Source organism: Lepidochelys kempii, chromosome 6 (assembly GCF_965140265.1).
Source record: "Lepidochelys kempii isolate rLepKem1 chromosome 6, rLepKem1.hap2, whole genome shotgun sequence".
Lineage (NCBI taxonomy): Eukaryota > Metazoa > Chordata > Testudines > Cheloniidae > Lepidochelys > Lepidochelys kempii.
Window position 1 is genome coordinate 84,102,359 of NC_133261.1, and position 12,894 is coordinate 84,115,252.

Consider the following 12,894-nt stretch of genomic DNA (forward strand, 5'->3'; position numbering starts at 1 on the left):
AGATTGAGGAATTTCAGTTTCAATATGATCACCGTGACCTTTCATGACCACAACTTGTATACATGCATGTGTGCTAGAATTAAATAACTTCCATTGTGACTGCAACTGCCGCAAAACAAATACACAAGATGTAATTAGAGATGGTTCAAATTTTTCACAAATGAGAACATTCTAGTAAAAACAAAAGGAAAACAGAGGGGCATTATGCTAGTCTCCAGCTTCCAATTCAAGGCAGGCTCTGGGGAATTAGCCCTGGGAATTTGGACGGCATAAGGGGCTGGTTTTCTTTTGTGAATGTTTTGATTTGATTTATGATTTTTTTTTTGGTGGTTATATATACACACACATGTATGGGAAATGGGAACAAGAGGGAGGCAATGCACCACTCTTCTGTTTTTAAAATGATGGCAAAGATATCAAAAGCTTGGTATAACCATTTGGAATATGTTTATTTAAACCCAAATAAATACATCCTCACATATACATTAAGTTTTATAAATATGTGGTGGACAATGTGGAAGAGCAGACAGATGCTGTAAAGAACAGAAAGCTAGTACTCTAATAAACTCAAATTCATTAGACTATCATGATCATCTGACCTCCTGCACATCACAAGCTACAGAACTTCACCCACCCACTCCTGCAATAAGCCTGTAACCTCTGACTGAGTTACCCATGTTCTCAAATCTTGATTAGAAGATTTCAAGTTAGAGTATCCACCATTTATTCTAGTTCAAACAAGTAAGTGACCCATGCCTCAAGCTGCAGAGAAAGGCAAAAAACCCCCAGAGTCTCTACTAATCTGACCCGGGGAACAACTCCTTCCTGACCCCAAATATGGCAAACAGTTAGATGCTGAGTACGTGGGGGGACAGCCATTCTCAATCTTTTTGTTGCAGTATAGGAACATCTTGTGACATACCCTAGCACAGTTGCTGTGTCTACATTTTTCTATCCATTCTCTCATCTCATCTCCTTTTACAGAGCTTCCAGCTTGTAAAACAGATAACTCATTTTAAGTCTAAAATGGGCCTCTAGCAGCCCCAATCAACTCCTTGGCCACAATAAATTACTTCTTGTTCCAACAGGTCTGTAGGTAATGACCTTGATCTTTAACAGGAGAGAAAGAGATGACAGGAGAGAAACAGATGACAGGTTTAATTTTTGGGGAGAGGCAGGGTATGGAAAAGAATAAGGCAAAGGGAATGGGGAGGCACTCTATAAAGTAGTACTTAGCAATGATGGGGAGGACCTATTACCCATGGTAATCAAAGCCCATGAGGGCCAAAGGGAAAATATTCTCTCACTACCTCAGATGTAGCTTCCTAATGCAATCCTGGGCTCTCCACTGCATTTCAGCCATACTTGGAAAGAGTTTGGGTAGCTCTAGGCTGATATCTGCTTGTTTATGAAAGGAGAAGTTACTTTATTGAAATTTGGATTTGTGATATTTAACAAGGGACATTTTTGGTCAAGAAAGACTGGCTTTTAGAAGCAGCTGCCAAGATTCAGGGAAAAGTAGTAAAGCACTACCTGGGAAGCTAATACAGAAAGGGAATTCATCATATCCCCCAAAAACAACAAAGAAAAAACAGCTTTCCCCTGATGACTTAGTACTGGCGCTCACTGGCTAAAGTGATAGGTCCCTCGTAAATAATTGAGAGAGCTCCTTCTCACAGCCTCAGAAATGCTGACAAGCCCATGGGAATCTTGCATCATGTTGCTCAGGCCTATCTGCAAGGAGAGCTGCTTGGCTCTGCTGCAAGCTGAAGCACGGTCAGAAGCCCCAAGAGAGAAATGTAAGGGGACTGACTGGGACACAGGAGTGGCTAATCTGGAAGCTAACTGGCTTGCCTGTGAACCAAAAAGATCCCGGGCTGCCGTCCATCCCCGAGTAGCCATAGTGCCCTGGGCTGTCCTCCACTCTGGAGCCTACCCCAACCTCCACCACCCAAGCAGCAGCAGTGTCCTGGGGCCCTTAGAGCACCTATTATTTAGTTGGGGGTATTTATAGTATAAGTCCTGGACAGGTCACGGGCCGTGAATTTTTGTTTATTGCCCGTGACCTGTCCAGGACTTTTATTAAAAATACCCATGACTAAATCTTAGCCTTATGGATGAGTATCCAAATATTTTGCTCATTTTCCCCCACCCCCACACACATTTCAGCTGAGAACGAATCCTTTAACAAGGCCTCAGATTTTCAGTCAGTTATGGATTTACAACAAGATGACTAAAATGCAAAATGTGATGTTTCACTTATATCCAAGTAAGTATAGGCAGGATTATCGGATGAAGGTTATGAAGACAATATTGGAAAAGTGATATTTTCTTACTGTAAGGGGAATGTTTCTTTTACACTAACATGTAACAGTGGAACAAAAAATTTATGCTATGATTCTGCAACAAGTAGCGTGTGGTAGGACCCTCCGATACCCACCCAGGTTTATTTTAAACATTATTCAGCTTAATGCACTAGGTTTTTAGTATCCTTACCCGTTTTATTGTCAAAAAACTTGATGTGTCTATCTTCATGAGCTGTAATTGTTACAGGAAGAGTAGGGTGACTTACTACCCTGTTAATATGATTACTTGACTGCAAACCTGAAAAGATAGAAAGTTATAGGTAAAATATTTGATGGACAAATAGTAAAAATACAGTCAGCAAATAATAATATTGCCCAAGAGAACACAATATTAAAAAATAACCAGTGAACTAACAGATGGAACTTCATGCGTCAGGAAAATTATTGAGACATTTTAGAATAAAATATGTAATGAAAGATAGAAATACATGTGATGTGCTCTGGCTTTCCAGGGCAGGGACTAATCCACATGCACTCTAATCAGTGTATTATGAAGATAAAAATTTTTGTGATTGGGCTACATGTATGAAAGATACTTTAGAGAGAGGGTGAAGAGATTAGGTTTGCATTTCATGGTAGTAGTAATGGGGGTGGGGGAGAGGAGAGGGGCACAAAAAAGACAAGTTATGACTCCTAACCTACTAACTAGATTCTCTTTTTCTATGCACTACACAAATGTCTTATTTCTACTTAAATTATTTAATGGTACACACAATGTCTTTAAAATAGTCTCTTCTATACATTGGTGTATCATTCGCCTTGTGAAAGAATACTTCTCTGAAGTTTTGGATTTCCTTTTTGATGTTTAGCTATTTAAATTTTTATCCTCTATCAAAGAGGTATGTACCTCCCTTTATATGGGCTCCTATCTTAGTATCAAGGCCAATATTACACAGACTATGGTTCTCTATAGTTTCTTTCATAATCTAGCTGTCTCAAAGTGCTTAATACTAGCCATTAAATACTATCAGGGTAAAGACTAGACCAACGGAGCTGTTACATATGAAGCAGTACATTGCCCTCTCATGACACTAGATTTTCAACCTTATTTTACAGAGAAGGGGTTTAAATGCTGGCACGTATGACAGGGCAACACTGATGTTCTACTGCACTCTCAGCACTGGATATGATCCTGGTGCTCAACCTCCTGGTTTAGAGGACAGTGAGAGTCAGCAATTAAGACATATGGATTCTGTAAAGTACATTCAGAATTCTACACTTTCTCTTTTGTGTTAGAACCATATTGCCTGGATTTAACATATTCATGCATAATGCCTATGTAGTTAGAACTCTGTTCCTTCATATTTAATTCAGGGAATTGGTTCTTGAAAGACTAGCTACATTTTTAGTTTTTTGGCAAGGTTCTGTCACTTTCAGCATCTCTGTAACCCTTTCTGAATTATCGCCATACTTATCCTTCAGATCATTCCAGATTCTCTCAAACCCTTTTTTACAAAGATGAAAATTTTTTCCTTTGCCAAGAAAGTTACTTTTCCTCATTTACTCCCCTATTTCTATGATTTGACATCTCCACATGACAATCAAAGAATAAGAAAAAGTCAGAATAGAATTAAAACGTGAAATTGTGCAATACAGAAAAAAAGAGGAACAAAGCTCTTGAAGCTTTTGAAAGAGCACACATCTAAACTGCATATATGAGACAAAACTAATTCATATTAACTTACCAGAGTCTATCTGTGATGAGAGCATCACCAGTGATTGGGATGTTTCTAAATCATAAATGACTGTGTTGCCAGCGCTAAAAGAAGTGACCATATGAGCAGGATCACAACCTATAAAGTCAACTGATGTAGGTATTCCATGCTCTAATAGAAAAGAAAGAAAAAAAAAGATTAGATAGGGAAATAAAACTCTTAAGTTACCTTAAAGGTTTAATTGATCTTTCCTATTTTTCTTCTACAGTAATTACCAAAGAAACTCCTTTTAGAGTTTTTACAAAATGCTGCAAAAAGAAATAATAAAGCTACCTTAATTATCAGCAATAAAGACATTTTTAAAAGTAAGATTGCCAAAACCAGCTAAGCTTTGTGCAGAACTCGTTCTACTTAAAGAGCTAGCATCTGAAGAGGAAGGATGGCAGACTGTAGAAGGGAGTGAAGGCTTCATTTCAGAGGTTCATCACAGCTGCATTTCCTTGGAGTTCCAGGAGTTTTCCTTTAGTCCTAGAAATACTGTAAGTTGATATTTGGTTTGGGCAAACTGAGGAAACAAACATCCCCTTCCTATCACACAAATTTTTAAACAAAAATGCCTTTAAAAAAAAACGCAAACATCATACTCACCCTTTTCTCCATTGTAAGTGCAAATGCAGGGCAATTTTTCTGGTGGATTCCATAATCTAATAGTGCCATCTGCTGAGCAAGATAGTAAATGATTCTTTATACCACTATAAGCAAGACCCCAGACGGCATCTGTATGAGCAATTAATGTGCCAGCTAGAACGTTTGGCTCTGGAAAGAAAAAAAAAAATTCCAAAGTTAAAGCTTTTTCCTGAAGATGAGAAATACTAAAAAACTCTGTTTTTACCTAGGTACAAAATAATTCCTATGGTAAACTCAAAAACCACAGTTGGTATTTTCCAGTGTCAGTGATTAATACACTATAGATTATATAACCATGTAACATCCTGTAGAAATCAGTAAGAGAAAATCTAACCAGTAACCAAACAACAAAAAACCCACCACTCCAAAATAAAAGGGAGATTACAGAATTCTGAACTAAACTGTAATGAAAAACTAAAATTGGATCCAAAGCAGACACTTGTAATTTCACACATTGTGTGTGTTAATTTAGTTGTCAGTCAGTAGATGAGGTTGGAAACCTAATTTCAATCTCTGTGTTCTATAAAATAAAATGGGCTAGTACAATGAATATTTTAGACAAATCAATGTAAATGTTTTCACGCATGTCCTTTACTGAAAGCATATTAATAATAATCATTTTCATAACATCTGTAATAATGATATGATTCACCTGGAACTCTGATGTACAGAAAGAATTACTATTTTAATAATAGTTCCATAGTTACAGAGCCAACCAGATGAAAAGTTAGATAGCAGTTACTCATTGATGTGGATAGCAGGCACTTTCATCTTTAATCAATAGTATCATTAAAATTAATTTCCACAGCTGAAGGCACCTCAGCTGTTCGCAATGACAAATGAGTAAAATGGAATTAAATGGATATAAGTAAGGCAATTTTTCTTTTTTAAGATGACAGAAGGGGCTGGCCAGACACAGCCTGATGCTCTTCTCCGCTCCTGTGATGCTTCAAAGGGATGGCCAGATATAGGGAGCAGAGAAGCTGAAATGGGCCTTGTTTGTAGCTGGGAGAGAGGGAGAAGAGAAGATCGGAGCTCTAGCAGCTGCTTTTACCAGGCTCTCCCTTTTCACAAACCTGACAGCTCTAGGATTCTTGTGCCAGTCTCCTCACCAAAAAAATGACACAAAAGAACTCTTGGAGGCTTCCTTTCTGCTTTGGGGTGAGTGGTGCCAAGAAAACATGTCCTTCCTTCCTCTTCCCCTCCCTCTCCAATATATTTTTAAAATTCCTTCATATCAGGCTTTGGGCATGACTGGCCCTGCAGCATTATTTATATATTTATGAGGAAGCAGAAAAGAACAGTGAGGGAAGGAACAAAGTGAGGGGCAGGGATACATTAATCTTTTAAAACATAATTCAGAAAGAAGCTAGAAAGATCTAACAAAACTTGCCTCTAGCTGGCACCCTTCTGACAAGCCTTAAGAAAAATTCACTCAGGGTTCCCAAAACAATGCTTCCATCCTAAACATAGGGCTGCTCACAGATGGACCCAGTTTTTTTTCTGAGCCCCACACCGGTTGGGCTTGAGGAGTTTCATTAAGGGAGTGCCAGATCTTGCAGTCAGATGTTCAATAGATGATACCAATGATTCACGCATACACAGTACCAATAATGCAATGTCAGCATGAGCCTGTAGAGATGATTCTGGATGATCAGATACCAATAAATCTGATGGTACCATGATGAGGGAGCTGAAGAAATTGGTATTGATCTCGTAGCTGTATAACCTGGAGAAGGGATCTTCACTGTCCTGGGCGGAAGGCTGCTCGGGCCCCCCACCCAGGGCAGGTGAAAGGTCTGGTACAGCTCCCCACAGCTGCCAGGGCACCTCTCCCCGACCCGGCTCCGGCCGGAGAGGGAGGGCACCTTGGACCCGCAGCCTGGCCACTGTAAGAGCTGGGCAGGCAACTGTGGCAGACATGCCACCTGCCCTGGGTGGGGGGCCAGAGCAACCCCCGGGCAGCTCCACAGGTCTCCCCCAGCCCAGGCCAACATGGAACCCAGTCGGGGAGCTGCGGTGGACCGTCCACCTGCCCGCGGTGCAGGGGGGAGAGGTTTGAGAGCAGCCCTGGCCATATCCCCGCCCCCAAGGCTCCCCAGCTGGCTCAGGGCAGGTGGAGGGTCTGCACAGCTGCCCATGGGTCTCCCTGACCAGGCTCCAGCAGGGCGGATGCCTTGGAGCCTCAGCCCAGCCCCTAGCGTAGAGCCCTGCAAATCTGCGGATATCTGCATCCGCAGATAACTTTTGCGGATCAGATGCGGATACACATTTGTGTATCCGCGCAGGGCTCTAGTGATTTTGCCTTCTTCTCCTTTTAAGAACCCAGAAAATTAAAGTTATGTCCCTTTTCAGTTGAAAATCTTAGAACTGCAGCAGGACGACTACTCAAAGAGGGAACACTGGAAACAGACTGATCCGACAGACCAGGCTCTTTGTCAGGTGTCTGTGGTTTGAGCATTGGCCTGCTAAACCCAGGGTTGTGAGTTCAATCCTTGAGGGGGCCATTTAGGTATCTGGGGCAAAAATTGGGGATTGGTCCTGCTTTGAGCAGGGGGTTGGACTAGATGACCTCCTGAGGTCCCTTCCAACTCTGATATTCTACTCTATATGATATTTAAAATATCCTATCACAAAATCACTCAAGATAATTTTAAATGCTTGTTCATCAAAATGGTTTGTATTTTAATTTCCAACTTAATTTAATGTACCTTCTAGATTTTACACAAATCATGTGCAAGATGACAAAAAGCACATCTGTAGCTTTTACCACCACCACAAAAGAAACAAAACCAAAAAAATTAAAGGCACATTTCCTGCAGACTGGAAGGAAGGAAGAAAGAAAGGTAAATATATCTTTATGTACATGTGATAATTTTAATGACGGGTTTGGTAGAACTTAGTAAATAGTTTAAAAAGTTCTGTGTTTCGATATCACTTTCCATCCAAGGATCTGAAATCACTACACAAAAAGCGAGCAAGAATTACCGATTTTACAGGTGGAAAACAGACACACATTAAGCACGTGTCCCACTCAGAAAGCCAATCAATAGCTTTAGAACAAAAATAAGCTAAAATATATGTACTGTACTCTGCTTTATCTGGGGACTAAAAATGATCAGAGAATGAGAGAATATTCTTTGTCATACTTATACATTTGATGTACAACATGCACATATCCCATCTTTAGAATACACAACACAAATGATATATCTATATTGTAATCACGGAGTATGAGTGCAGCTCAAGTAGACATACCTGAGCTAGCTTTAATCTACTTAACTTGGATACCAGAACAGCGAAGCTACAGCAGTGCGTGCTTCAGCACAGGCTACACAAGCCCCAGAACCACTTGTCGGGCTAGCCCACACGGAAGTGTGACCTACTACAGCTTCACTGATCCAGTACCTAAGATACCTGAGCCAGTTGTAATCTAGCTCTGTTTACTTGACCTGTTTACAGACATACCCAAAATCATATTAATAAAGATTTGTTTGTAGTAATTCAGATAACCTGTGACTTTTTTTAATAAAAGCTCTTCATGAGCTTTCAGAACCACTTTAGAATCAAACAATAATAGTATTAGAAGTCTCTTCTAAGTCTAAATGCTGACAATCTTTCATTCTCAGAAGACACTTACCATATGTATCATAAGGATCCACATTAGGGCTAGGCATGTTCCACCACTGGATGGTTGCATCAATGCCACCACTAAAACACTGTTCTCCGTTAGAACTAATTGCCAGTGACAATACAGGTCCACTATTGGGAAAAAAACAAAAAAAAACAGTGGTTGAAGCTGGTGAAGAGAGCTAATAACTGATGTCATCAAGAAAGCTGCACTGTTAATGTCTATTTTGCTTCAGTCTTCATTAAAAAGGTTAAGGGAGACCAGATACTCAGTTAACAACAACAAGGGGGAAGGAATGAAAGCCAAAAGAGGGAAACAGGTTAAAGAATATTTAGATGTATACAAGTCGACAGGGCCAGATGAAATTCATCCTATGATACTTAAGGAACTAGGCTAAAGCAATCTTGGAACTGTTAGCAATTATCTTCAAGAACCTGTGGAGGGTGGGTGAGGTCCCAGAGGACTGCAGAAGGGCAAGCATTATACCAATCTTTTTAAAAAAAGGAACAAAGAGAACCCAGGGAATTACTGACCAGTCAGCCTAACTTCAATATCAAGTAAAATACTGGAACAAATTAAACAATCAATTTGCAAGCTCCCAAAGGATACCAAGGTTATAAGAAATAGCCAGGATGGATTTGTCAAGAATAAACCATGCCAAACCAAACTAATTTCCTTCTTTGACAGGGTTACTGCCCTGGCAGATGGGGGAACAGTAGATGTGACAGATCTTAATTTAAATGAGACATTTGACACTGTTCGAAATGACATTCTAATAAGCAGACTAAGGAAATGTGGTCTAGATAAAATTACTATAAGGTAGGTGGCACAACTGGTTGAAATGCACAACTACAAAACAGGGAATAACTGGATAGTTGGCAGTACTTCTGAAAATAATCTGGAGGTTATAGAGAATCACAAACTGAATACAAGTAAACAACGTGATGCAGTTGCAAAAAATGCTAATATTATTTTGGTGTGCATTAACAGGTGGGTCATTAATGAGACACAGGAGATAACTATTCCCCTGTACTCAGGCGTGGTGAGCCCTCGGCTGGCATACCGTGTCCAGTTTTGGGAACTACACTTTAGGAAAGATGTGGACAAACTGGAAAGAGTCCATAGGAGAGTAACAGAAATGATAAAAGGTTAGAAAACCTGACCTATGAGAAAAGGTTAAAAAAACTGGACATGTTTAAGTTGTGAGAAAAGAAGGACTGAGGAGGGACTTGATAACAGTCTTCAAATATGTTAAAGGCTGTTATAAAGAAGATGGTGATAAACTGTGTTCCATATCCATTGAAGGCAAGTAGTAATGGATCATAGAATCATAGAATATCAGGGTTGGAAGGGACCCCTGAAGGTCATCTAGTCCAACCCCCTGCTCAAAGCAGGACCAATTCCCAGTTAAATCATCCCAGCCAGGGCTTTGTCAAACCTGACCTTAAAAACCTCTAAGGAAGGAGATTCTACCACCTCCCTAGGTAACGCATTCCAGTGTTTCACCACCCTAATAGTGAAAAAGTTTTTCCTAATATCCAATCTAAACCTCCCCCACTGCAACTTGAGACCATTACTCCTCGTTCTGTCATCTGCTACCATTGAGAACAGTCTAGAGCCATCCTCTTTGGAACCCCCTTTCAGGTAGTTGAAAGCAGCTATCAAATCCCCCCTCATTCTTCTCTTCTGCAGGCTAAACAATCCCAGCTCCCTCAGCCTCTCCTCATAACTAATGTGTTCCAGTCCCCTAATCATTTTTGTTGCCCTTCGCTGGACTCTCTCCAATTTATCCACATCCTTCTTGTAGTGTGGGGCCCAAAACTGGACACAGTACTCCAGATGAGGCCTCACCAATGTCGAATAGAGGGGAATGATCACGTCCCTCGATCTGCTCGCTATGCCCCTACTTATACATCCCAAAATGCCATTGGCCTTCTTGGCAACAAGGGCACACTGCTGACTCATATCCAGCTTCTCATCCACTGTCACCCCTAGGTCCTTTTCCGCAGAACTGCTGCCTAGCTATTCGGCCCCTAGTCTGTAGCGGTGCATTGGATTCTTCCGTCCTAAGTGCAGGACCCTGCACTTATCCTTATTGAACCTCATCAGATTTCTTTTGGCCCAATCCTCCAATTTGTCTAGGTCCCTCTGTATCCTATCCCTCCCCTCCAGCGTATCTACCACTCCTCCCAGTTTAGTATCATCCGCAAATTTGCTGAGAGTGCAATCTACACCATCCTCCAGATCATTTATGAAGATATTGAACAAAACCGGCCCCAGGACCGACCCCTGGGGCACTCCACTTGACACCGGCTGCCAACTAGACATGGAGCCATTGATCACTACCCGTTGAGCCCGACAATCTAGCCAGCTTTCTACCCACCTTATAATGCATTCATCCAGCCCATACTTCCTTAACTTGCTGACAAGAATACTGTGGGAGACCATGTCAAAAGCTTTGCTAAAGTCAAGAAACAATACATCCACTGCTTTCCCTTCATCCACAGAACCAATAATCTCATCATAAAAGGCGATTAGATTAGTCAGGCATGACCTTCCCTTGGTGAATCCATGCTGGCTGTTCCTGATCACTTTCCTCTCATGCAAGTGCTTCAGGATTGATTCTTTGAGGACCTGCGCCATGATTTTTCCAGGGACTGAGGTGAGGCTGACTGGCCTGTAGTTCCCAGGATCCTCCTTCTTCCCTTTTTTAAAGATTGGCACTGCATTAGCCTTTTTCCAGTCATCTGGGACTTCCCCCGTTCGCCACGAGTTTTCAAAGATAATGGCCAATGGCTCTGCAATCTCAGCCGCCAATTCCTTCAGCACTCTTGGATGCAACTCGTCCGGCCCCATGGACTTGTGCACGTCCAACTTTTCTAAATAGTCCCTAACACCTATCTCCACAGAGGGCTGGCCATCTCTTCCCCATTTTGTGATGCCCAGCGCAGCAGTCTGGGAGCTGGCCTTGTTCGTGAAGACAGAGGCAAAAAAAGCATTGAGTACATTAGCTTTTTCCACATCCTCTGTCACTAGGTTGCCTCCCTCATTCAGTAAGGGGCCCACACTTTCCTTGGCTTTCTTCTTGTTGCCAACATACCTGAAGAAACCCTTCTTGTTACTCTTGACATCTCTTGCTAGCTGCAACTCCAGGTGCGATTTGGCCCTCCTGATATCATTCCTACATGCCCGAGCAATATTTTTATACTCTTCCCTGGTCATATGTCCAACATTCCACTTCTTGTAAGCTTCTTTTTTATGTTTCAGATCCGCTAGGATTTCACCATTAAGCCAAGCTGGTCGCCTGCCATATTTACTATTCTTTCGACTCATCGGGATGGTTTGTCCCTGTAACCTCAACAGGGATTCCTTGAAATACAGCCAGCTCTCCTGGACTCCTTTCCCCTTCATGTTAGTCCCCCAGGGGATCCTGGCCATCCGTTCCCTGAGGGAGTCGAAGTCTGCTTTCCTGAAGTCCAGGGTCCGTATCCTGCTGCTTACCTTTCTTCCCTGCGTCAGGATCCTGAACTCAACCAACTCATGGTCACTGCCTCCCAGATTCCCATCCACTTTTGCTTCCCCCACTAATTCTACCCGGTTTGTGAGCAGCAGGTCAAGAAAAGCGCCCCCCCTAGTTGGCTCCTCTAGCACTTGCACCAGGAAATTGTCCCCTACGCTTTCCAAAAACTTCCTGGATTGTCTATGCACTGCTGTATTGCTCTCCCAGCAGATATCAGGAAAATTAAAGTCACCCATGAGAATCAGGGCATGCGATCTAGTAGCTTCCGTGAGCTGCCGGAAGAAAGCCTCATCTACCTCATCCCCCTGGTCCGGTGGTCTATAGCAGACTCCGACCACTACATCACTCTTGTTGCACACACTTCTAAACTTAATCCAGAGACACTCAGGTTTTTCTACAGTTTCGTACTGGAGCTCTGAGCAGTCATACTGCTCCCTTACATACAGTGCTACTCCCCCACCTTTTCTGCCCTGCCTGTCCTTCCTGAACAGTAAACTGCAGCAAGGGAGACTTAGGTTAGATATTAGGAAAAACTTTCAAATTATAAGGGTAGTTGAGTTCTGGAATAGACTTCCAAGGGAGCTTGTGGAATCCCCATCACCATTAACTTGGAGGAAGAATCAACTTTATCTATTACAATCCTTCCAGGACCAGGAAAGGGGGGGGGGAGGGCGCAGGGCCCTGCCTGCACATTGTGGCAAGAAATGAAGGCAGGAGCAGGGAGCTGGGCCAACCCCACAAGACAGGAGCCACCACTGTGGGATGAGTGCGAGGTGGACTTGCTCTATAACATGCCCCCTCCCCCTGGGGACAGAATGCAACCCTCCTACATGGGCCCCCCAGTTTCAAAAAGTGCACCCATGATTTTACACACCTAAACCCATGATTTCTACTACATTTATCATGACTTTTCTGTGACTTTTGAGTTAAAAAATGCTATGACAAATCTGAAGCCCTCTACAGAGTCTCTAGATTATTTCAGACACAGAAATGCTGCAGGACCCAAACACAAACGTAGTTTCAGTTTTAATGAAC

At 42.1% G+C, this 12,894-nt stretch overlaps 1 protein-coding gene across 8 annotated transcripts in view; it reads right to left on the minus strand.

Moving 5' to 3' along the window:
• STRN3 (striatin 3) overlaps positions 1–12,894 on the minus strand; it is a 100,923-nt gene that overhangs the window by 3,473 nt on the left and 84,556 nt on the right. For all 8 annotated transcript variants that reach the window (XM_073348945.1, XM_073348944.1, XM_073348943.1 and 5 more), the window contains 4 exons: positions 8,349–8,470; positions 4,670–4,837; positions 4,052–4,192; positions 2,497–2,604 (listed from right to left, as the gene is read on the minus strand). In XM_073348945.1, coding sequence (XP_073205046.1) covers positions 2,497–2,604; positions 4,052–4,192; positions 4,670–4,837; positions 8,349–8,470 — 539 coding nt within the window. The remainder of the gene's footprint in view (positions 1–2,496; positions 2,605–4,051; positions 4,193–4,669; positions 4,838–8,348; positions 8,471–12,894) is intronic.